A 26,859-nucleotide genomic window follows, 5' to 3' on the forward strand; every position below is an offset into this window, starting at 1 on the left:
ATTACGATTGGCTCTGATTTGTATTGATTATCCATCAGACAGTCAGGAAATTATTACTTTTTTGTAGAACACCATAGGGCAGACAACCTTTCAGACACTTTTGAAGAACATCATGAGCAGTACACCCCTAGATCTAGAAGGGGGCCCTAATGTGTACTATACAAAGACATTCATTTCTTCCCTTGCCACTTATTTATAGGCAGCTCTCTTAAATATATTGCTGGGTGGGTGAACCTTAACCTTTCCAAAAAAAAAAAATGTAATAAATTAATAAAAGGGGGGGGGCTTTTCAGCATTTTCAGCAAACAATTGTCATGTGATTACACACAGTACATAACAGAGAGACAAACAGATAGTTGGCTGGTACCTTAGCAATATCTCCCTAATCATATCTCTCATAAAAAATGGTTCTTCAAAGGTTCTTTCACATGGAAAATGGTTCTGTATAGCACCAAAAAGGGTACTTCTACTGTTACAAGCTTGATATCATAATAATAGTAGAACCCTTTTCAAATAGCTTCTATCTATCAATCTAAAGAACTATTTCACCATGCAAAGAACCATTTAATCATGCAAAGGGTTCTTTCAGTATTGATGGTTCTATCAAGAAGAATTTTCTTTACTTAAGAACTCTTGAAGGACTATCTTTTTTTTTTTTTTTTTTTAAATGTACCTTTTAAAACCATAATATCACGCTAACCAAACTATTTCCAGGATCACAGAATACAGGCAGAGAAATAAGGACAAAGAAGAAGAAGAGAGAGGAGTCTGTGTCGCCCCATAAAAAAGCAATTTCCCTTCAAAGTGCAAGAAACATCAGAGCTAACAGTGAGTTTTTGAAATAATTGTACTTTAATTTAGATAAGATTACAAAAATGCCATCATAAAATTCTCGACTACGTCATAAAATATTCATTAAAGACAATGATTGGGCATTCTTAGACAATGACACTTCATCAGGACTGCTGCTAATTTGGGAGGGGGGAGACAATGTCCCTTCTGTTGTTGATGACGTATTTTTGAAAGTAAGTTTTACATTAAATTTCCCACACTTACAGCGATATTGCACTCCCACTGTAAGCTAAAACAAGATGGCTGTGTCAGTGTTAATGTACATGTGCACACCGATCTGTACGATAAACAATATGTCCATAACTTCTAATGAGTTTCACAAAATATGATTGAACCTAGAAGGATTCTTACTGTTCTGCTAATTCCATCACTATAATTTATTTTTTTGTTTTTGAATATTTGGTTTAACTTGGATTTGCCTCTTTTTTCTGTCTGGTGCTGGATCAGAATGAGAGATTTACTGTGCAAAATTACGATGTACAATTTGTGTTGCCAACCAAAGCAAATGAAAAGATACAAAAGTGCAAAAACCCAAACTCTGGTTTGGGACTTGAGCAAACAGCTTTGTGTGTAAACAGCCTTAATATCGAATCAACACAGATTCAGCATGTAGCTAGACCGTGGGTCTGTGACTGTTACCACCTAACCCCCACCCGCAAACCCCGGTGCTCACATATTGCCACCACAAGAGTCATATGCATACGAACCCCTTTCATATGTTTCAACACCCTTGTAGCACCCCTGAAAAATATATCCTGGCGCTACCCCTGTACACATATCAAAACAATCAGCAACACAAGTAATCTGGCTTGAAAAATGACCTGAAATACACTTAATGTATTACACTACACTATAATGAATATTAATACACTATAATGAAATTCTGTCTCTGTTTTAGGCTGCCTAAAATCACAAATTGTTAAACATTCAGACATGACTTCATCTCTCTTGCCAGAGTGGACATGCAGAAAGTTTCAGCAAGTAATCCAATTAGAGAAACGACATCAAATAGGTGCAGCAACTGTTCTCACTAACTTTTGCAAGCTCTCTTGGAACCATAGTGGCCATGTGACGAAGTCAATCTAGAGGGCTTGATTATGTCTGTGAGAGCTGGATTGCTATCATTTATTTTTTATGATTTCTCTTTGTGCATTATTAAAGTCACACCTTCACTTTTTACTCAGTTTTATGGATTAACCTGTATGTTAAAACAGCTTGCCATACAAACAACAGTACTTAACTGCTCTGTAGAAATGAACTGAACTAGCTAAAAGGCAGTTACTTATTTAGATGAGCTACAGCTACTGTTAAAATGAGCTAACATTAACCTTAAATCACTGAAGCTCTCCACAGCTTATGAAGTTACAAATTTGGAGTCAGATGCTAGTTAGGTACAAAAAACAGGCAGCAATGAGGAAATACAGTGAGTTTCCAGTCATAAACCTAAAATGCGTCACTCCAGTCATACAGAGGTAGCCATTGTGGGGAAATAGGACAGTCTGGCTCGCAGGTATTGGAGTGATTTGAAGAAAGAACACTGACGATCTGTGACTTTCTGAAAAGCCACTCCGTGCAAAATCACGGCTCCACTTCCACTCCACACCACTCACATACTCTGGTATGGACAGAGATAGATACAATCAAAGGTGAATAAAAATGTGCAGCATGTGGAAAAATAGGAGTGGTTGGGGGTTAGGTGCCTTGCTCAGAGGCACTTAAGTCACATACTGTAGCCTCAGGGGATCAAACCAGCAACCTTCCGGTCACAAGGCTGGTTTCCTAACCCCCAGCCCATGACCGCCCCCAGTGTTAACAAAATCATTGATACTTAGTTCTACTATTTGAGAATATCTCTGTATATTTACTTAAATATATAGAAATAAAGTATTTAAAAGTACAAAATAGTGTTGTTATTCTTGTTGCTATGCATTTGTGTTTATCTACAACCTTTCACATAATAGCACCTAAATTTGTAATTAAAAATTGTTGTATATTGGTATTTGGCTCTATAGTGATTCTTTATGTGGGCACTAAGCTGTGTGTAATACAGAGATTGGCATTAGTATTGTAGGAAAGGAAATATTCGTATATTTCTGTTCAGTTTTTTCTCCAAGTTTGGTTACATGTACTTTTTTTGCTGTTTTAAACTGCTGGGGTCAAATTGACCCCAATGATAAAATGAATTGGGCATTCTCAGACAATGACACTTCATCAGGACTGCTGTTAATTTGGGAGGGGGGAGACAATGTCCCTTCTGTTGTTGATGACGTATTTTGAAAGTAAGTTTTACATTACATTTCCCACACTTACAGCGATATTGCACTCCCACTGTAAGCTAAAACAGGATGGCTGTGTCAGTGTTGATGTACATGTGCACACCGATCTGTACGATAAACAATATGTCCATAACTTCTAATGAGTTTCACAAAATATGATTGAACCTAGAAGGATTCTTACTGTTTTGCTAATTCCATCACTATAACTATAATTTATTTTTTTGTTTTTGAATATTTGGTTTAACTTGGATTTGCTTCTTTGATAAAATATCTTAGAAAATTTGAGGGGTTAAATCAGGAGCTGCTTCAAGCATTTGCTGCTTTATGTCATATGGTGGGCATTTCCCATTACATCTGGTGATAATGTGTTAGCTGACTAGTAAACAGTGATTAATTTATCACAGACTGTTACCATTCAAATCTATACCCCAGTATCCTTTCTAATTATAGCTATCAAACGATTATCAAATGTTTTACTTTATTACAGAGATCTTACAAGACGTAGCTGCTGACGTTACTTTTTTCCTGATCTAGCCGGCATGGTTGGAGAGCTTAAGTGGGGACTTTTAATTTGAAGGTCAGAACCTGTCACGCAGCCATTGTGGGGGTGCACATCGTCTCGCGTTAGGTTACTGAAGTCTCGGTCCGTCTCTTCTGGTATCTACTGGTAGCTCATTGTAGAAGCTGTTTTTTAGAGTTTGTCTCTTTTTGCTCAAGCTGAGCTCTAAAAGGAGGATACTGTGAGCTGTCGGAGAGGAAAGCTGTGCCGCTGGAGCGAACATGGTGTAACTGCAGGGCTGTTTAAACTCTCCTCCTGTTGAAGGACGGAGTTTCCCGAGCAGAGCTGCAGGGTCTGTGTTCGGGGTTTACCTGCTGTACAGGTCTGTTAAACTCACTGCTGACGGTTAAAAGACATTTTACTGACAGACTGAAGCTTCAGATCTTAAAGCTGTGTTTTACAGAGGCTGCGCTCTCAGACGGGCTGTGCTGTGTTATACATGGAGCAGTAATAAGCTGGTATTTCCCGTTTGTTATGGTTAAAAGCCTTTTCCACATTAAAAGCTCATGTCCAGATGTTGAAGTGTGAAGTAGGTTAGAGCGAGTTTTGAAGTCCAACACTGAGCTTTATAAGGTGTGCCAGCTACCAGGCAGGTATGAGCTCAGTGATGTTATTTATATAAAGTCTGTTACCAAGACGAGGCTAAACTGGTTTTAAATCACTGTGTACATATTACAGATTGAACTGTGTATATAGTGACTATTTGGTCGTATTGAGTGAGTTTGGGACGCCAGTGTTGAGCCGTCTAACAAGATCTTTGAGTTTATTTTGAAGTGCTTCATTAATATAAAGCTAAGCTGTTTTGATTAATTGTGTGTTAATATATATATTACAGAGACAGTTGTATCTGTAGTGGTTGTAGCTGCTGTTTTTCATTTACCCTTTTCTGAAGTATATCCTGGTTGTATATTACATTGGATATTCGCATAGAATATGATCAGAGATTAAACTGGGTGCCCAGTCCTTTTATGTGTGTAGTGCTGTTAATGGTTCAGCCCATTAATTTGGAGTAGTAGTGCTGAGCTCCTGTGCTGTAAGCTGTGGTGTATATCAGGCTATATTCAGTGTTTGTAACACAGGCCTCAAGTAGGCCTCCCCCACTAGCTAATACTGTTTTGCTGTGACACAGTTCAGCTTTGGAGTGAAAATGATAAATTATAATTATAAAATACATAATTATTTTAATGGTGTGTTGTATATTTATTTTTCTTTCAGAGTCTGATTGTGTAACTGGCTTATAGTGAAGTGGCGTTACTCTCATGGCCAGTGGTTTAGTGTTTCTCTGTACCCTGTATGCCTTGAGCTGGGTTGTTAGTGCCCTTTTTAGGAACTGGTGCATTATTTACCTGTAATTGCATTGTCCTGTTATGTTTAGCCTTAGCCTCTGTAGGAGGCCATTTTATTGAATGTTTTTGTTCTGCTTTCAGCTTATAAGTTACCAAGTTCAAATTAAAGAGGCTTTGCCATTTCAGCCATATACAAGTACACAGTGAAGCGAACAACATTCCTCCAGGACCATGGTGCAACACAGGAAGTGCAAAACAATACAGTATATACAGCGCAATAAAGTGTCAGAAAGAACACGAAACTAATAACACAGAAATAGCACCTTTTGTCGGACCCGGAGAGGCTGCTGTGTGTGCTACCGCGCTGCCTTCTTGGTTGGACACCATTGACAGATATCACCTGCAAACTGTTGCTTTACAGAAGGAGATCTTATTAGAACAAAGAAGACTATATCAGACCTGTTTTACCCAGCTTTACTGAATACTGTTTTGTTCACCTTTACTGGATAATTGTTGATTACTCAATTCTGTTAATAAGGAAAAACACTGGTGGGTTAGGCCATGCATAAGTGTACTAGTGACCCTTTATAATCTTCATTGTTTATTAAGGTAAGACAGGATAGTAGGGTTACTGATACCAAGTCTCAAAAAAATCTACAGCAGGAGAAAAGGCATTTGCATACAGATCCATGAAATTATGGAAAAAATTACATCTAGGCTAAAAAAAACTTGGCAGCAGCTGATACAGACATTTTCTACTTGACTATAATCTCTGACCAGCCTGTATTTGTTAACCTTTTGTTGTATTTGACATTTAAATGTTCCTTCTTTTTATCTTTTTTTCAGGAGATGCTAGAAAACTACATCTAAAATCAGGAGGGAATTAATGTGAGCCGATGGAAACGTCACCTGATTCGTCCAACGCTAATGAATCTGACATAAAAATGCAGAAAGATTCAGACAAAGCTAGAACTCACTACTGCTCTGAGTGTGGAAAGAGTTTTATTGACAGATATAGACTCCAAAGACACGAGCGCATTCACACTGGAGATAAATCATATCACTGTTCCAAGTGTGGGATGAATTTTAATCAAAAGCACCATCTCAAAGTACACCAGCGCCTTCATACAGGGGAGAAACCATATCAATGCTCAGAGTGTGGAAGGAGTTTTACTGCAAAGAGTAATCTCCGAGTCCACCAGAGAATTCACACAGGAGTGAAACCGTATCAGTGCTCAGGGTGTGGAATGAGTTTTTCTGCAAAGAATAATCTCCAGAGACACCAGCGTATTCATACAGGAGAGAAACCATATAACTGTTCAGAATGTGGAATGAGTTTTAGTCTGAAGACTTATCTCGAAAGACACCAACGTATTCACACAGGAGAGAAGCCGTATTGCTGTTCAGAGTGTGGAAAGGGTTTTACTCAAAAGAGTGTCCTCAAAGCACACTGGCGTATTCACACAGGGGAGAGACCTTATTACTGTTCAGAGTGTGGAATGAATTTTAGGCAAAAAAGTGTTCTCGAAGCACACCAGCGTATTCACACCGGAGAGAAACCGTATCACTGTTCAGAGTGTGGAAGGAGTTTTAATCAAAGGAGTCATCTCCAGACACACCAGCGTGTTCACACAGGGGAAAAACCTTATCGTTGTTCTGAGTGTGGAATGAGTTTCGTTCAGCAGAGCTGTCTCCAAGTACACCAGCGTGTTCACACAGGAGTGAAACCATATTACTGTTCAGAGTGTGGCATGAGTTTTCCGGCACAGAGCGCACTCAAAAAGCACCAGCGCATTCACACTGGAGAGAAACCGTTTCAGTGTTCCGAGTGTGGAAAAAACTTCTGTCGAAAGAGCGTTCTCCAAGGACACCAGCGTATTCACACAGGGGAAAAACCATATCGTTGTTCCGAGTGTGGAATGAGTTTCGCCCTGCAGAGCAGTTTCCGAATACACCAGCGTATTCACACAGGAGAGAATCTATTTCAGTGTTCCGACTGTGGAAGAATCTTTATTCGAAAGAGTTGTCTCCAAAGACATCAGCGCATTCACACTGGAGAGAAACCGTTTCAGTGTTCCGAGTGTGGAAAAAACTTCAGTCGGAAAAGCGTTCTCAAAGAACACCGGCGCATTCACACAGGGGAAAAACCTTATAATTGTTCAGAGTGTGGAATGAGTTTCACTGTGCTGAGCAGTTTCCAAATGCACCAGCGTATTCACACCGGAGAAAAACCCTTTCACTGTTCCAAGTGTGGAAAAAACTTTAATCGAAAGAGTGTTCTCGAAAGACACCAGCGTGTTCACACAGGAGAGAAACCATATCAGTGCTTAGAGTGTGGAAGGAGTTTTGCTGACAGATCCAATTTCCAAAGACACCAGCGTGTTCATACAGGGGAAAACCTTATTACTGTTCAGAGTGTGGAATGAGCTGTATTCAGTGATCGTATCGATCGGAATGTTGGAAGAGTTTTGCCCTCAAAAAACACCAGTGCTTTCACACAAGTAAGAAAGCTGGACAAGGGTGGCCGGAGTGAATCCCAGAGTCTACAAATTCTTCAAAGTTATATTCATTCTGTATGATAGGTGTTGGAAAGCAGTTCTTTCTTTTGAGAAATGAAAACTCTTCCTGACAAACATGGTTTGGTTTTGGATAAATCTGATAATGATAACTTGGTGTCTTGGACTCATATTATATTCTTAATATTTTTTAAAGTTGTTGGTCGATATCTAATAGTAGTATTTGATGTAAAATATTAATGATGTTAGCTGGGTGGATAAAGTATGGTATTATTTTAATGATCGTCTGTAATACAGCACCATTACAGAAGCATATAAAAGCTGGTCTAGCAAAAAAGTACAGCCTCCACCTGACAGAGGCCCAGTTTCTCAAAAGCATCTTGTAAAGATCATCGTAACTAGTAGAGAGAGTGTTTAGTGTGATGCTCACTTTACCATTCAGGAATCATCTTTGTGCTAAGGTGCTTTTGGGAAACCCAGCAGGGGTTGGTTTGAACACAGTGTCACTAAGCCACTCAACGTAAAAAGGAGCAGTTAAGTTTTTTTGGGCCTTTTATTCACAAACTCAGCAAAAAGGTACTCCAGATGCCATGTAAATTAAATTTGATCATGCTCATGCTTGTTCTACTTTGGGCTCAAAATTCAGTTTATGAGGTCTCATTTTCATCATTTTTATTTTGTTGCCACGGGTGGCTCATGATGATGAGGATGATGATTAGATGGTTGCACCACTTGGGAGCCCATTCTATCGATGTCTAAGACATCAATGTGCCTTTTGATGAAAAAAAATATATCAAAGACCCTAAAAAGCAGAAGAATGGCACTGTAGGATTGTCATAAGTCGTTTATATTCATAATCAGCTATAGATGATAACCTAAGATGGGTTCTAATACTATTATATTTAAAAGAAAGTCTAATTATTGCTCTCTAGGCAGTCTAACAACAGTACAAATATATGAAAGTTAAAGTAAAACGTTAAGTATACTTAGTGTATAGACAGGAAAGAGTGACGCACTTTATACATTTGATTCAAGTATGCACACCATTTGGTGCATGTATTCTTTTGGTTCAGGGGTGGATTTAGTGATTCAAGGGCCCTAGGGAAAAAGAGGATGCACATTTTTCAATTAGGTTCTGGCCTCCCAAGTGGCATAACCATTTACACAAAGCAAAAAGGATTACGATAACTTGGCAAGGGACGTCACCTTAACTCCAGTTGATGTATCTAATATTTAATATTTGAGATTGTTGTAAGAATATTATAAAATTATTTAAAGGGCCCGTATTCTACATTTTTTTTTTTCCCCTGAGGTCCACTCAGAAAAGTTTGTATTTGCTTGGGTGCCAAATTTTGCATCACCATTTTCCAACTTCTCTTTATCCTTTAGAACAGGAGTGCCCATTTCTGGTCCTGGAGATCTACCACCCTGGACAGTTCGGATCCAACACACCTGGCTTGGTTATGCAGATGCCCCTGAAGGCCTTTCATTACATGGATCAGGTGTGACAGACTTGGGTTGGAGCTAAACTCACAGGGTGGTAGATCACCAGGATCAGGATTGGGCACCCCTGCTTTAGGATTAAACAGGCTGTTTTTGTTACTGTCTTTAAGACGTTTGTAAATGAACTCTGTTCTGATGGGTTGTCTTTTGTGCTTCATTCAAAAAGCAGTCTGGGCTGAAACACTCATTGTAACCCCAGTGTGATAGGTGGAGCCTAAGTGCTGTAGACAGAACAGGCAGCTAAATATATGTAAATGTTTTATGTTTTTATACAACCATGTTTCCAAAGACGTTCAGACACTGTGCAAAATGTAAGTAAATACAAAATGCAATGATGTGCAAAGTATGTAAATCCTGTGTTTAATTGCAAATAGTACAAATGTTAACTAAAAATTCTTGCTTTTTGAAAAATATATGCCTGTTTTGAATTTGATGCCAGCAACACGTTTCAAGTTTGAACTGTTTAGCAATTTTATTTGGAACAATAGGCATCCCAGACTGCGTCTATCTCTCTTATACTTACTTTTTGATAGAGGGGGATTGAAACTCCCCAATTGAAGATGGTATTACTGGGCAGCTCAGTGCAGATCTATGTTTTGTTACGCAGCTGAAGAGACACCAGTATGCAAAGATATAGTCATTTTCTTTGAGGGTGCCCCTCCCTTCCTTTAGTATTCAGACAATCCCACAAAACTGAGGAAATCAATTTCTAATCCCATAGTGAGACATATGAATAACTTCATATTTCTCACTAATAACTTCAGTTCTCTCATTACAGTCCAATTTGGGGAAGTATATCCTTTATACCAGGAGTATCTGATACAGGCTTTAGGCTATAGGCCCAAAAAGGATAATACAAATTAAAGATTTGATGATGATATTCTGATGTCTTTTGAGGAACTTGTGACAAATTTGATATCTCATCCACGGTTCTACAACTTAGAAGCTTTATTACAGCTAATCATTGTCAGTTCTTGAGTATTCCTCCTTTATCTGTATTGGAAAGCATGCAAGTACAAAATCCCTTTGGAAAACAATTAATATCTAAAATTTATGGGCTAATATCTTTACAATCCACAGAATCCTCAGATTTTAAACTTATTTCAGGCAAAGAGGATCTACAAGTGCATTTAAAGATACAGGAATGGAGATGAGGATGCCAGAAGGCCCAAACCCAATCGGCAAACTCGCGCCTTAGACTTTTGCAGGCTGATGAGAGTTTATATTAGAGCAGAAAAAAACGTAAGAAATTCAACAGGAATATTCCAGATATATGTACTAGCTGTGGTGAGAATAAAGGAACTCTGTGTCGCTGTACATGTCCAAGAATAGGAGAATTTTGGTGGGAGGTAAGATCTACAGGGAGATTCACTCGAAAGAGGCCCCGAATATTCTGTAACAACTCTCGCTAGGACGAAGCAATCTGAACGAAACAATGTGCAATGTGCTCTTCAGTATATGGAGCTTCGAACAAGCCAGGATGCCCCTGTGTTGGAGCGATGAGGTAGGCGCCGGACAGCCGGCATACCCCCGTACCCCTTCATGTGTCTGGCAGAAAACGGAGATCGCTTCCATCATCGCATGTAATGCAATCGATTACACATACGTCAAGGTATGTAGCGTAATTTTTTTGGTTCAGATTGCTTCATCCTAATGGGAGTTGCAACAGAATATTCAGGGCCTCTTTCAAGTGAATCTCCCTGTAGTATGGAAGAATTATCAAGTAAGTTGAAAATGAATCTCCCAAGGTCTTCATTCTTGGACTTTACCCAATTAAACATAAAACAAACACCACTCAAAGAATTTTTATTGACATCTGATGTCTTCTGGCAAAGAGGGTGATGCACTTACTTGGAAAAAGATGGGTAGACGAAGTACACTGCAGTGGCTCAAGGAATTATTTACATGCTTACCACTGGAGAAAATTCCTTACACACTTTTGGTCCATTCATGATGAAAATTACATACAATGTAAAGGACAACAGGCGTTTTCAAATTATGCCAAAAACTGAAAAACGACAAAAATTGACATACAAGGTTTTGTTCCGACAGCAGCAATATACACGCACACATACATACGTTTGACTTTGATGTTGTTCCATTATAAAACAACTTTTTGGTTGTGTTTTATGCTGCTAAGAAGTCAGCCCTAATAAAGCTTTAATAAACTGAAAATATTATAATTAATATGTTAACAATTTTATGCACTCGTTTTTTAAGAAGTGTATTAGATTAAAACACTTCAGTATTGTATCAAACCAAATTCTGAATTTTAGGAATTGTTACACCCCTAACATTTCTATGTTCTATATGTTAAATTGTTGGAACAGTTCTGCAGCCTTGATTGACAGGACCAGCTGTAATATTCCATACAAAATTTCATATACACCCAATTATATAATACATATACACACTAGCAATTTTGCCACTTTAGGGCCTGCCTCATGGTCCTTTGGTTCAAGTTTTTCTCAGCTTTCTCAATTAGTATTTTATTTTCTTGACATTTCTAATTCTGTGTATAATAGAGTGCTCTTTGTTAACAGTGTGCATTTGTTCTAGATTTCTCTATTTTTCCTGTAGATTTGACAGTTTTTAGGCTTTTATCTTTCTCAACATGGCTGTCCTGGCTATGATCTTACCCCAGAGCATGGCTCTAGCTGCAGGGACGAACCACCTGGCAGACACTAGTCTCAGGTGCAGAGCAACCGGGACTCGAGGAATGGGTGAACCAATTTGCTACAGCGCCATCCCGAGGCAGATCAGTGCTGCAGCTCTACCAAAGACAAAAGCTCATTGATTGTGGGTGAAGCAGCTAAAACAATAAATTATTCCTGAAATTGTTTTTGAAGGTCTATTTTTCCCTAACGGTCAGCGTAATGTCAAATAGATTTTCGGAAACCCACCAGAATTTTGATTTTCAGACATTCAACTCAAGAAAACTAAGAGCTACATAATTAGGAAAAACAACTAAACTGTCTTGAGAGAAATAAGAACTTGAAAGGAAACTGAATAAAACAAAGAAACTAGAGGTTGTGGAGGAGGACTGAACCCTTGCCCTTTACGTTGCAGGACCAACATGCTATACCACTGCACACCCCACCTAAGAAAGTGGTGGTGATGCCAACTGAAGGGTTTACAAAGAATACTCTCAAGCGACAGAGCTTCTCGAAATAAAAACAAAATCCTCTTTACTCTTTCGCTAAGAGCTTCTTGAACAAACAGAAGGGTATTTTTCTTTATTTACTAGAGGTACCCCAAGACAAGGACTGAAGGAACACTCAAGAGTTGAAATTGCTTTTTTATTTTATTTTTTTTATATTAAAAACGTACACGGGGAAGTACCTCAGTACCCCGAAGTGGCAGCATGAATTGAACAGAGCAGACTGTGAGCACCCCTTAAGTAAGGCGTCCACTGCCGTCACCACTCAGCCCTCATTACCCTGTCCTGGCACTCTGGCCCCTCCTATTGGCCTCCACAATGTATTACGCTGTCTAGATAAACCTCAGAGTGACCTGAAAGAGTCCTCTGGCCTGTTACACAATCTTTCAATCTATGTAAATCCTTGTACATAAAGAAATGGGTATGATCCATGCATGGACCACCATACGTCAATCAATCCCGAATCATTAAGTACCTTATTTATATGTTTTCAGTAGAGTTCCTTCTTCTTTTCCTGTTGATTGTATCAAATAAAATGTTAAGAAGCCTATTCAAATCTCCTGCACAGATCCCATTAGATGAGCTTCCTGCCAAAATACAATATTATTTATTTTAGCTATCATTTTGCTATGTTTGTTTGGCCCATTTACATTACATTACATTACAGTACTAGGATTATTATATACAGAGTATGTTATAATCCTAGTACTACATTAATTTTATGTGAGACATTGTACTTGTAACATCTCAGACCTCAACAGATAAACAGGGTGAAACAGAACAGAGAAATTCAAAGAAAAATCATACAAAATATTGAACTGAGCTTCCAACAAAAAGTAGACTACTCTGATAGTGAAGGGGGCTGGCCACAGGGTGGGGCCCCTTGGTAACAAAAAAGGTTTTGTGGCTTTCTGTCTATGGTACATGGGTATCAGCCCTCCTTATAATCCGGTAATGAGGAGTTATGAGTAAATCACTTACCCATCCCCTGATATATCTCCTGACTCTGTTCTACGATACCCCTTCAGTTTCTCCCTAACCTGTCGCTGAAAGTGGTTCTTATCTCCGCAGCGCTGGGTCTGGGTCGGCTCCCACTGCAGAAGTTGGGCCAGCGTTTCCTCCATTATGCCCTTGTTGTTGGCTGGCTGCTACTTGCCATAGCAGCAGTAATGCTAGCTTTAATGGCAACAAAATGTTTGGTTCATTTTCCACACTTTAACTGAAATATTACATCTTCTCTTGTATCTTTAGTTTGAGAAATGAGTAATAATTTAATGTTTTCACCAGTCTCTTGGGAAATTGGGCAGGTTTTAGAGTTACAGAAATACTTTTATTAATAATAGTTTATTAATAATAGTTTTTCAGAGGTATCCCAGGCATAGTTAGTTTCTAGGCTATAAGGACCAACTGGGTGAACCAATTTGCTACAGCGCCATCCCGAGGCAGATCAGTGCTGCAGCTCTACCAAAGACAAAAGCTCATTGATTGTGGGTGAAGCAGCTAAAACAAAAAATTATTCCTGAAATTGTTTTTGAAGGTCTGTTTTTCCCTAACGGTCAGCGTAATGTCAAATAGATTTTCGGAAACCCACAAGAATTTTGATTTTCAGACATTCAAGGGGTCAAAGAGGTTTATTAGCAGGCCTTGACCCCCACCCCCACTCCCCCCAGGGACTCCATGTATTTCGCACATTGGTTGCAAGGACTTCTCACTGAAAGGCTTACTTTCATATGGGTCAGCGATTTGTAGAATGCACAAGCAGATTTTTCAGTTTCTGAGCTCTACTGGGATTTATGGTCTTACATATATTTTTTCCACTCTCTTGGATTCACAGAGCAGTCATGCTGTCCTGAAATCTGACTCCACACTCCGGCTCAGTAGGTGGCAGTAATGCACTTTATGTCAGCCTGTCAACCACCATTCAGACAAAAGAAGAAGAAGAAGAGCAAAGAAGAAGAAATAAAGAAGTGTTTGAGAGCTGTCTTTCAAGCACACTTGCTCTCCTTTTTGGAACTTTTCTTGAAACCTTTGAGTTTTATGCTCTCTGTAAGTACATCTGCTTTTCTTTTACATCTGTATGCTCGTTACACTGTATGTACGTTTTAAAGGATTGACTTTGGGTTGTTGTTGTGCTAACATGCCAACATGCTAACATCACTCTGTGTACAGGCCATGCTTTATTTATTTCATTCTGTGTTAACCCACAGCAAGATTTGGTTTAAGGGTTTTAAGTACTCTAGACGAGCTGATGGGACTAAAATATTCACTTGTCAAAGATTTTTCATATTGCTTTCAAGACTGTCAAGTATTCTTGTTAATTGATGTGTTGTATTTGTGTAAGGAGTGCATCTGTGTAAGTTTGAAAAGCTGTTTAAATCACATGCCTTTGGCCTTGTGTTTTCCAACTGGACAATTTATGGACACTTTATCAGCAGTGTTGATAGTAAGTGCAGGTCTCTTAGTCCCCTAGAGCTGATGGCCAACATTCTGTTGAGTTTAGCAAATGGCAACCAAGTTTAATAATATGAGAAAAGAAAAAAAAATAAATTAATAATTAAAAAAAAAAATATATATATATATATATATATATATATAATGTGTGTGTTTGTGTGTATATGTGTATATATGTTTACACACAGACACATATTTTAAGTGTATTAAAATGGCTAAAATGTATATTATTTCAGTTAAAAAAGATATAACTAAATGGTACCGACTTCTGTGTTTTGCATTGTACTGTGCCATAATCATGTACGTATGCAGTAAGACACAGTAAGACACAAAATGGATATCAAATAAACAAGATGTATAACTGCATTTTCACAGCGTATCAATACCTTCAACACTGCCTTTTGCCTTGTTCAAGATTCATGTGCTAATACTTTACATTAAGATACTGGAATACAAATTCATTTCAGAAATGTCAAACAGTAAAGTGCATTAGACAGTATTTTGGCTATTTTCATACATTTGCAAATGTATTTGATATTGAATACAGTTACATACATTTATTGGCATGGTACATTTCCCCATACATTTTAAAATAAATATATTTTTGAATATATTTGGTTAATATGGCAATATATTCTGAAATACATTTTTATTTCATGCCAAAATACATTCCATAGTGTTTGGAAGGTATTTCAGCATGGATTACAATGTATTTGAAATGTTTTTCAAATATATAAAAATACATGTCCACATATGTGTAATAATGAACTCTCAGGTCTCCAGAATACAGCACTACAGTGCAAGCCAACATGTAGAGGTGGGCAATATGACAAAAATAGCACAATATTTAAAGACACACAGTATGCACAATATATGATGGCATTTTGACACAGTATATGAATAGTACCACATTTAAAAACTACTATCGAGAACTGGATATGATCGTTTTTATTCAGTGTTTCACATACTGCACTAAATCCAAATAAACAGGTCTAATTATGCTCTTTGTTATGTTTCTACTGTGTTATGTTGTTTTTTGCTCCTTTCCATGTTTTCATTGATTTTATTGTTTGACATGTGTTTGTGAATGCAATAATGTGTACCACAACATTAGCTATTTAAAAAGAGTGTCACTAACTCAGCACTAGATGCTGCCTCCTTAACAAACTAACTAACTTCTATGGCACAGATTAAACGTTACATCCCATGAATGGCATTTTTACACGACATGACTTTCATAGCAAATGTGAACGTATTCTGGTGAAACACTGTTTAAGGGCTGCCTGTTTGAATGATGCATAATTCTAATTGTAACATTCAGGAATTGCAAGTAATGTACCATGTTTTGGTACTCCATTATAGGTGATAATGTTTGGGTGGGGGCTGCTGGTCAGTGGCTGCTAGATTAAGCATTGTGGTGGGTGATTGGGGGCTTTCAAGAGGGTGAGAACAGAGCTGTTCAGGAGACTGTCCTTTCGGTAGAAGCTGTTCTGAAAGCTGAAGGCTCTTGATCTCACTCACACTCCAGACAGCATGAGTGTGAATAGACTGTGATGGGGGTGGATTTGATAGGTGAGTTTTACTGCAGAAGCCTGGCTATTGTCATGATCACAGAGCTGAAGATGGTGCCATCGCCAATTAGTTTTGTTAAAACAATTTAATAATAAAACGTTCCTGCTGACCAACCACAGGACTGCTCATATGAACTACTAGCCAATCTTATCACACTAGGCGGGGTTTATCTGAAATCAGGCGTTTGTATAGCTTCTATAGTTGCTGTAGTCAGCAGTCTAAACCTCTGCACTGGAGAGAGAAGCTGGAGCTGCACTATTGAAGGCTGGGATGATATGGTAATGGTTTATTACTGACTTGTTGCGATTATTATTACTAATATTTGTAGTAAGAACTAATATATGAGCATATTTTTAGGTTAGTACAGCTCGTTCCATAACACTTTGGAACGAGTAATGATATGGTAATTTTCCACTTTACCAATCTGTAAAGTTAAGTGCTACCAATCCGTTTGATGGTTTTTCCACATTGTTTACCACATTTTTGGTATAGAGATAAAATTATAAATCTGTTTACATTCACGTATCCAGTGAAGGTCTTTTTTGTTTTTCTTAGGATCCATGGTGCCACATTTTGTATGAGTTGTAGAGGATGTATAGTTTTCTTAGAAAGCCCATTAAAAAGAGCATTACAATAATCAACTCTGCCTTTAACAAATCTGACTGAAATTTCTCAAATAACTTGCTTCATATTAGATTCACATTTAATCATTTGAAAACAACCTTTTATAAAAGTTTACCTAAAACAGGAAGGTTTGAAATAGGTCTAAAATTATTGAGTACAGACGGATCCATGCACATCAGCCTAAGCTACGCTCTGTCTCATCAAGGCTATTTTATTTTGAAAAAAAAATAGGAAATTCTACAAGACAAATCCTGTTTTATGTCCTGTTTGGCATTACTGGTTGTCATTGTAAATAATGAATGCTCTGAACATACAAAGGTCAAACGTGGTGTTCCTCTGGGCTCAGTGCTAGGGCTTCTTCTGTTTTCAGTTTATAGGTTACCATAGAGAGATATCATCTGCGACAAAGAATAATTGAATGTTTGTCCATTAAGCAAGAGGAACTTTAATGACTCACAACAATCACCTACTGTGTATGAGAGAGATTAGATGCCATAATTTTCTCATACTTGATGTTAAAGCAAGAGCTGTTTATTATAACTAATAAGACTAGTTGTTTTAAATCTGTTCTATCTGGCTTGCACTGAATACCACTTACATTTTGTGCTGATTACAAAAGCTGACATATAAAGAAAGAAATGGATTATACAGGGAGATTCACTCGAAGAGGCCCCGAATATTTTGTAATAACTCTCGCTAGGACAAAGCAATCTGAACGAAACAACGTGCAATGTGCTCCTCAGTATATGGAGCTTCAAACAAGCGTAGAGGGGTTTTTTTTTTGGTTCAGATTGCTTCATCCTAATGGGAGTTGCAACAGAATATTCGAGGCCTCTTTCGCAGTATAAAGAAATACGTGGCTTAGCCCACCACTGTTTAAGTGAACTGGTGATTTTTAAGTCATAAAATGCGCAGGTTTCTTAACGAGAGACATTTGCATACAGACCCGTGAAATTAGTGAAAAATTAAAAAATTAAAATTGTTACTGTAACAATTTTTAAATTTAAATTAAAAGGGTATAGCTGAAGGTCATCTTTGTAAAACTGCCAGTAGCTGTTTCCACTTCAGTACTTTAATCCCTGACCAACCTGTGTTCATCTAACTTTTGTTGCATTTGACATTGAATTGTACATTTTTTTTCCCCCTTTTACCAGCAGATGCTAGAAGAATGTATCCGGAATCTGGAGAGACTTCATGTGAGCAGATGGCATCCGGAAGCTCTAGTACTGAGCAGACGTCATCTGATATTCTCAGCAAGAAAACATCTCGCAGAAAAATGCAAAAAAGTACAGAAAAACAAAGAAGTCACCACTGCTCTGAGTGCGGAAAGAGTTTTGTTGAGCAATGTGATCTCCAAACACACCAGTGCGTTCACACAGGAGAATATATGTGTGTGGAGTGTGGGGAGAGTTTTAATCGGATGAGTAATCTCCAAGTGCACCGACGCATTCACACAGGAGATAAACCATATCAGTGCTCAGAGTGTGGGAAGCGTTTTAATGTACAGAGCAATTTCCAGAGACACCAGCGTGTTCACACAGGAGCAAAACCATATAACTGTTCAGATTGTGGGAAGACTTTTACTGCACAGAGCAGTCTCCAAAGACACCAGCGCATTCACACAGGAGAGAAACCGTATTATTGTTCACAGTGTGGAATGAAATTTAACCAAATGAGTCATCTCCGAGAACACAAGCACGTTCACACAGAAGCGAAGCTGTTTCAGTGTTCCGAGTGTGGAAAGAGTTTCAGTCGAAATAGCGTTCTCCAAAGACACCAGCATATTCACACAGGAGAGAAACCATATTCCTGTTCAAAGTGTGGAATGAGTTTTACGGTGCAGAGCAGTCTCCAGGAACATGTGCGCATTCACACGGGAGAGAAACCGTTTCAGTGTTCTGAGTGTGGAAAGAACTTTAATCGTAAGAGTGTTCTACAAAGACACCAGCGCGTTCACACAGGAGAGAAGCCACATTACTGTTTAGTGTGTGGAATGGGTTTTACAGTGAAGAGCAGTCTCCAAAGACACCAGCGTATTCACACAGGGGACAAACCGTATAAGTGCTCAGAATGTGGGAAGAGTTTTTCACATAGTGGTTCCCTCAAAAAGCACCGGAGCCTTCACACAGGAAAGAAAACTGAGCAGGGGGTCATACATTTACACTGTACTTCAACTTCCTTAACCTCCCAACAGCAGATAAACCAGAAGCAGCGAAGTGGAGAGGATAAAACTGATCTTCCAGACCAAAGTTTTTGCGCCACATCTTTTTTGACAATGAGTGAGTTTACATGCACTCAATAATCTGCAGTTATCCGATTATTAAAATGGTCATTATTCATGGTAAACACCATCCTCCGGTCTAGAAATCTGATTAAGAAATTCAACAAGGAGAGCTGGATTTTAGCTCAGTCATCAGATTTCTCAGTGCATGTAAACTCTTACTCAGATTTCTTTTGGATTTCTCAGTCTGTGCATGTGAGAAAACAGACTGCTGTACTGGAAAATAAGCAGCAAACGCTTCCACAAGATGTCAGCCAAACACTTTTGGGGCGACACTGAAACCAACTACATTCTTGCCGAAATGAAAGATTTAAATAGTTCTCATCTTCTAAACGATATATGTTCATATTTTCAGGTAAAGTGGTGCAAAGGTTTTTTAAAAAGACGCAGCATTGAGTTTGAGTTTATGTTACGTTTACGTAACATCTTCTGTGAGTTTATTGGCTCGTTGTAAAGCAGAAATCCGATTATTGTCTGACTCATGTAGACCCTCAGTTTCCCATGATCTGATTACTCAAGTGCATATATACGCGTTGATTGAATTAGTGTCAAAATCTGATTTTCTGCAGTTATCGAATTGCATGTAAATGCACTCACTGTCAATTGGATACTGTCAGTGCAAAGTTGTTACAAGTATTTTTGTATGACTGATTTATAATTACTGATTTATTAGTATTAGTTGAGGAACAATATCAGAATTATGCTATCTGACTGGGTAAAGTACATTATTAATCACCCTTTTAGCATCTGTTTTGCAGCATTGTTTTTAACATGGTGTTACTAAGCTTCTAAAAATAAAGTAGTTTAGTGTTTGGAACTCAGAGGTTCATCTAAAATGAACAGATATCTAGTAAATTAAAGGTTTGAATTTGATCATGCTTATGTTCGCTGTTCTATTTAGTGGTCAAAATTCACTTTGCCATGTTAGCTGCAGTCTCTTTTCATTAATATTTATTTTAATGCATTTTTTTTTCACATGTTCTTTTTGATTTGATTTCAATTTGATTCATAAAACAGTTATAATTGTGTTTACATAAATTTAATATCTTTTTTATAGGGAATGTTATGACTAGCCCCTCAGTATGTTAAAATTAACCTCATTTTCAGATGGGCATTAGCACTGAAAATGGTGAAGGTTCACAAACCGATCTCCTGTAGCAGGTCTGGCTGCATCATTTTTAAGCAAACAATTTTAGTGATTCAACATGATATTTTGGTGCCCTCTGAGACAAACATACAGAAGAACTGTTGTGGAAATATTAAATATAAAGTTTGAGCTCAACAGCTGTGCAAATACAAGTCACATATAAATATTGTACTCTTTTCTAAGTGTGTTAATTTGTCAAAAATCTGTTCCTTACCATTCTCAGATCAAAAGGTCAGTGTGAGTTGGCAACTCTTTTTGAGACTTCACATCTATTTTAAATAGAGGCCATTCTAAAAACTTTACCCAACTTTACCCATCTAAAAGACCTTCATTCCACAATTTAAAATGCAAACTTAGAGAATTGATTGTTGAATTGATTGCTGATTGTCGTTGCGAACAATGATAATTTACACATTAAGCGTTCAGAATGGCTAATTTCACCTCAAGAGTTTGCATGTACATATCATTTGTGTCACATTTTCACTCATGCTACATTTGTGCATGTATATTTGTAGCACAGATGTGTAGGGTGCTTGTAGGGCTATAGTCAAGACCATGGATGTTGAGTTCAAGACAAGTCCAAGACTTTGAATAGGTGAGATTAAAAAGAGTCCAAATTAGAGTGAAACCAGTTCAAGACCAAAATGCAATAAATCTCTTCAAGACCAGCCCTTAATTAATCTTTATCTGAGAAAAATTTAAATTCAAGATATCTCCTGACTCTTTTCTGACAGATATGAAAATCAAACTGAAGCCTTTAACAAGATGAACTGTTTCAATCAATAATGCCCCCCATCTGACATCAAGAACCCTTCCTGTACTTGTACCTGCTTGGATCTGTTTGAAGAGTGTATAAAATGTAATATACAATACAGTGTAGTTTATACAGTTGATTTGTGAAATGGTTCATCTCTGTGCAACACTTTACTGCCACATTCAATGCTATCCAATCAAATCTTGGAAACGTTTCTTAAACGACTTTAAACCCCAGCCTTCCTACCTAACATAACTAATCACACTGTAAAAAATGGCTCATCAGTTCAACCTAAAAATGTACTTAGTAGTAACAAGAAACTGAACTACTTTTATTCACTCAAAAAGTTACTTTGATTGAAAGTTGAAATTACTACTATTATTTCTTAATGTTGAATTGGCAAGCCATGTTTTTACAGTGCAGTTCTTTAGCAAACAATATTAAACTTACAAACACCATTAGCTAGCCAGGTGCAAATCTGTGCCTTTGAGAACATTTTAACAACAATTTGTACAACACTAAAACATCATGCAAAGCTGCCGAATTCAGTGAAAAGCCCTTTATATGGAAAAGGACTACAGTATGAAAAAAATGTTTGATTTAGATTCTGCAGTCGTGACAGCTACAAAGTTCACTACAGACTTCTGCGAGAGAATGATTTAAATTACTTAAGATTCAACAGGATAAATAATGGCAAATATTCTAGGCTACTTGTTGAGGTATAATGACATTTAAACAAATTATTAACCTACAACGTCACAAGATCAGTAGAATGATCTGAGGAGGACAGTTTAAACATTCAGCGGCAAAAAGCTAATGAACTAGAGGGATTTCACAAACATTTTATATGAAACTGTTTACTTTCCCATCAAATTAAAGCACAGCTGCTCAGCTCTGTTTGCCCATGAGATAAACTGAAGCTGTTAAAACGTGGCTCTGGTTCACTCCAATCCCATGACCCATTTAAGTTTCTTGAGTGTTGATAAAGGCGAATTTGTGGGACTAAGAAGTAAGACCATTTTTTTTTACCTGTAGTTAGCTAAATTTGGTGAGACCGGTAGCTGAGACAGAGGTGGGTCGAAGTACAAACACTACAGAATCCAAGACAAATCTGAGACAAAAAAAAGGTCCTGAGACCAGACTTAAGTACTACAGCTCTACTCGAAGTATGCAAAGATGTAAGCAAATTGTTAAAATTCAGAGTACTGCTTGCCACCCTGTGATCATTTTCTTTACAAGAATTTTGAGCTCTACCGTTGGACTTAACACTTATGAGCCTTTGCATGTATTTTAATAACATCCATGTTTGTAAACATTGATGTTTAGGAATGTAGATTCTTTAAAACCCAGATCATGAACATGTTAATTGTGATGTATTTGATCTGCACACAATAAATATGTAAACCTAAATATTACTTCGCTCTGTCACTTCTTATGACTGTTGTCAGCTTGCTTATTTCAGTTATATGAGTTCATGTATAGCCAGCTGTTGGTAATCAAGGTGTTTTACACATATAGTGCACTGTACTGTACACTGGAGGATTTAAATAATCAGTGATATCCAGAAATGTCTGATTAGAACATAAATTTGCTAAAAAGAAATTGGTTGAGTAATAATGAAGCCAATTTAATCAAGACAACTCATCATATCACAATACACGTTTTTTTACAAGCGGATTGTGACTGTTCCAATAAGGTGGACGTGCAGACGTATCCCTTGCATCTGACAACAGACAATGCTGCATGTATGTATATCTATGGTTTAGTAGACATAATGGTTAATGAATACCATCTGCAAGCGATTGGCTAGTTATGTCAGTAAACTAGTAAATCACTCTTCACTTGTCAGCTGGCACCTGACCACACACCCCACTGCCACAACCAGGTAACCATCTACTCAACAGCAGAAACTGCATCACACAAAATGTGCTGGAATGCTACTGTCTATACTAGATCTTCCTCATGTAGCGTGGATGATTATCACGTGTCAAACATGAGAATTGGGCGTATATCCAATTACATCCCTATCATGAGGCCTAGTGCTCAATTATGAAAAGGATGCCATCCTCTCAAAAAAAAAAACAAACAAATTATTGGCCTTGAATAACGTCCATCACCTTTGGAATAATGTCAAATGATATTACTTAAAAAGCCTATTATCGATATTTTTCATTGCATCCATGTATGAAATTTACAAACCAAGATCCACCGGATGCGTCAGGAGTTCTTCATGTCAAACAAATTACATTTGTGCCAGTAAACTGCACCTACAAAGGAGATGGTTGTGTAGCAAAGTGCACTTTTCACTAGCAATAGACTCAGCTCACGGTTGGTGCCTCCACTTTGAAACATGGGTTGGCTCACCAGACAGAGGATGTGAACCCTTGCCATCTGAGTTATATGCCAGAGGCCTACCAAGTAAGCCACCACGTTTTAGGGAGACAGGACCCAAGTGCCAAGCTAACGGGAAGGATGAGCTCAACTAAAAAAAACCTAAATATATCCAAGTTCTAAACCACACCCGTTTCGGTTCAGGCGGGAAGAGAGAACAAAGGACGCCAGGGGAAAACTGGCTTTCTCAGAAGTAGAGAGAGAACTTAATTAAATAGAGTAATTAAAGCGACACATGAGTTTCCCAACAGAAACAAAGCCAAAAGAGAAGAGAAGGAAGAGGGGTTCCTTCATGTTCTTTTTGTTCATGTTCCCCTTCAGAGACGAGAAGAGAAGCTCGAGAGACGTGAGGGGAGTGCAAAACTCTCTGTCCTCTTACCCAAAAATTACTGGCTGCTTCTGTTGACTCAAACTGAGACAAAGACACAGCAAAGTGCGTCTCCTTCTCTGCCCTTACAAAACCTTCTGCCCAGGTGTAGGACATTGGGCTTGACTGGCCCTGGGAGATGGGCGTCGTCTCTCTCTGGTGGCTGGGAGCGCCACAGCCCTGGAGCCAGCCCTTACATTACAAGCATCTTGCAGCGCTTGCCAGGCCACTATTGTAAATAAGAATATGTTCTTAATGGCTTGCCTGGTTAAATTAAAGCCTAAATAAATAAAAAATTAAGAGAAGGAGCTGTATTAGTGATAACAAGGCAGTGACTCAGACAAAAAAAATGTGATTTTCTAATTGTTTCATGGTGGTTACATTCTAAAACCTCCGCACAGCCCTGTGGAAAAGATTTTGTGTGAATGCAGCTGAAGTGCATATTTCATCCTGTCTGCTGCTGTGGCCTCTCTGCTCTGTGTGTCCTAGTCTGAAGACTGCAAGACTGCTCTGGCAGTTTACCTATCAGAACAGAATGGACAAGCTGACCAGTCAGGGCATCTGTGGGCCAGAACCAGAGAGCTGTAAGTGTGCTGTAGTTTTAGATGTGCGCCACCTAGCATAATGGAGTGTAATAGCAATATTTTGACATCTTGATTGACACATCGTTGGGAGCAGATGAAGCAACAAATGATAGTAAGCAACAATTACCTATTATACTCATTTTAGAAGGTTATTTTTATATTATTGTAATTTGTTATGAAGAATAAATCTAGTGTATTTTAGTTAGGTATGTCGTTATTCACAGGTGTTTCATATTAAGCAGTTAATTTGACAAATTTTGACAAAGGCAAAAAGCTAGCTAGCGAGGTTTTGTTAGCAGTACTTTTAGCCATCATTTTTTTAGCATCATGATTTGGTTTAGTTCGACGTACGTTAATTTAACATGAGTTTGTTAAGAACAAATGTTTATTATTAGCTAGCTAAGGTAGCTATAAATTAACCAATATAAATGACTATCATTTGTTTTTTTAGTATTCTTATGATTTGATGCTCTCAAGGCACACCATTTCACCCTAACAGAGGTGGGAACAAGTCACTATATTGCAAGTAACAAGTAAGTCTCAAGTCCTGATACTCAAGTCCCAAGTCAAGTCCCAAGTTAAGATAGTCAAGTCTCGATTCAAGTCACGAGTCAGTACAGGCGAGTCTCAAGTTGAGTCCCAAGTCAATAGTATGAATCTTCGAGTCCTAAGCAAGTCAGTATGTATTCTTTAGCTAATTTAAGGCCACAACACTGAATAATGGTAACAGTACTGTAGCCTTTTAATGACAGCATGCTAGTAATGTATGGCTGTATATTAATTTTTTATTAATTTTTTCTTTTACCCTTCCAACTAAAACACAAAATCCATGGTACACATAACCATCATGGGCATGTTGAATACACAAAGAATGCAACCACACATGAGAAGAATTTGAAAAGTATTACTGAACCTAAAAAATTATGTGTACACACACACACACATTATATATATATGTTTTATATATGTTTATGTTTTATATATATGTTTTTTGGAACATTGGGTGCACAGGGTTAATATATAAATTAGCTCAGCACTAAAACTAGCTCAGCCAACTGAAAACAACCACTAATTTGAATTGAATTTCTTCCACTCTGGGTCTCAAGTCTTTCCAAGTCATGAAATTGAAGACCGAGTCAAAGTCTGAGTCGCTGGTGTTAAAGTCAAAGTCGAGTTGAAAGTCTTTCTCAATTTTTGCGAGTCGAGTCTCAAGTCATCAAATCTGTGATCCAAGTCAAACTTGAGTCCAAGTCATAAGACTCGAGTCTACAACTCTGGAATCTAATATATTTGGTGTGCTATATAACATTGGAACCTATACACATAAACATGATTACAGTAAAAATGTGTTGTGGCAGTAGTCATATATAGAAGTTATATATTATGTAGGTTAGATGAATACAGTTAAAACAACACAAATTGGTTCCTGACTTCTCACTGTATTCCAGCCATCACAAGCCTTTGTTCAGTTTCATTAGCAGCACCTGTATTAATTTAATCAATAACTGTTTTTTACACTAGGTGTTGGATGGTAACTGTAGATATCAGACTTCCTCCAGAAGAGATTTAGAAATCCAGCTATACACATAAAATCACAATGGACTCTTCAGCTGTTTATTTATATGTATTTTAACATTAGTGTTTCTGGAACAAATAAACACTCACTGCTTAGATAAATAACAATTTTCTAAAAATGCTGTTATTGTTTGTTTACCATAAGAAGTGATTCCAGATCCAAATATATATTATGTGACACTAAACAGCCTTATTTGTATACCTATCCATGATGTATGACACTAGCATAATCAGCTCAGTCACTTAAACATTCCAGTGTATATAATGCTTCATTCCTCACAGTATTTTAAATACTTGGACATGTGAATTTAGTCAAGTCAAAGTTTATTTATATAGTGATTGTCACAAAGCAGCTTTACAGAAAAATCCCATGAGCAAACCAATGGTGACAGTGGCAAGGAAAAACTCCCTAAGAGCAAGAGGAAGAAACCTTGAGAGGAACCAAGCCTCTAAAGGGAAGCCATCCTCCTCTGGTCAACACTGGACAGCAAACAGCATTAGTATAAAATACTAAAATACAGAAACAGGGAAAACAGGTGACGCAATGGTTATATTTAACAAGCCAGCACCAGCATTATCAGGAAGGTCAGTTCATGCAGGTGTGGTTTGCACAGCGTTGTATAGCGGGAAGCTCCATGGTGGTCAAACAGGTCCAGAGGGCTGGCGAGCAGTGGGTACCCGATCAAGGCAGAAGAATAACAGCATCAGATGCACAAGATGGGCAGCTGTTCAACTCGGCAAAGAGACACACAGGCAGTTAGTTCTGTAAAGAGTGACTGATCACAGATTACGGTATTAACAGAGTGCAACAGAGACTAGTTATTACAGCCTAACTAAAAGGGAGAAACCAGAAAGGTAACAGAGACATGAGGGCTCCCTGAAATGTCAGCGCCCCTCTGCTCCACAGTCAGCAAACCAGAGTGAACGTGTGAGAGGGCAACAGCACCAACACTCCCAGTGT

At 38.0% G+C, this 26,859-nt stretch overlaps 2 protein-coding genes across 2 annotated transcripts; both read left to right on the forward strand.

Annotated features, from left to right (window-relative positions):
* Window positions 1–3,743: 3,743 nt before the first annotated feature.
* Window positions 3,744–7,569, forward strand: LOC118816538 (gastrula zinc finger protein XlCGF26.1-like). The gene is made up of 2 exons (XM_036582967.1): window positions 3,744–4,009; window positions 5,820–7,569. The coding sequence occupies exon 2, from the start codon at window positions 5,870–5,872 to the stop codon at window positions 7,397–7,399; it is 1,530 nt and encodes a 509-aa protein (XP_036438860.1). The 5' UTR covers window positions 3,744–4,009; window positions 5,820–5,869; the 3' UTR covers window positions 7,400–7,569.
* A 6,523-nt stretch (window positions 7,570–14,092) lies between these two features.
* On the forward strand, window positions 14,093–22,372 carry LOC118816539 (zinc finger protein 239-like). The gene is made up of 2 exons (XM_036582969.1): window positions 14,093–14,198; window positions 17,957–22,372. The coding sequence occupies exon 2, from the start codon at window positions 17,968–17,970 to the stop codon at window positions 19,099–19,101; it is 1,134 nt and encodes a 377-aa protein (XP_036438862.1). The 5' UTR covers window positions 14,093–14,198; window positions 17,957–17,967; the 3' UTR covers window positions 19,102–22,372.
* Window positions 22,373–26,859: the final 4,487 nt, after the last annotated feature.

The sequence above is a fragment of the Colossoma macropomum genome, unplaced genomic scaffold (genome assembly GCF_904425465.1).
Source record: "Colossoma macropomum unplaced genomic scaffold, Colossoma_macropomum, whole genome shotgun sequence".
NCBI classification, from domain to species: domain Eukaryota; kingdom Metazoa; phylum Chordata; class Actinopteri; order Characiformes; family Serrasalmidae; genus Colossoma; species Colossoma macropomum.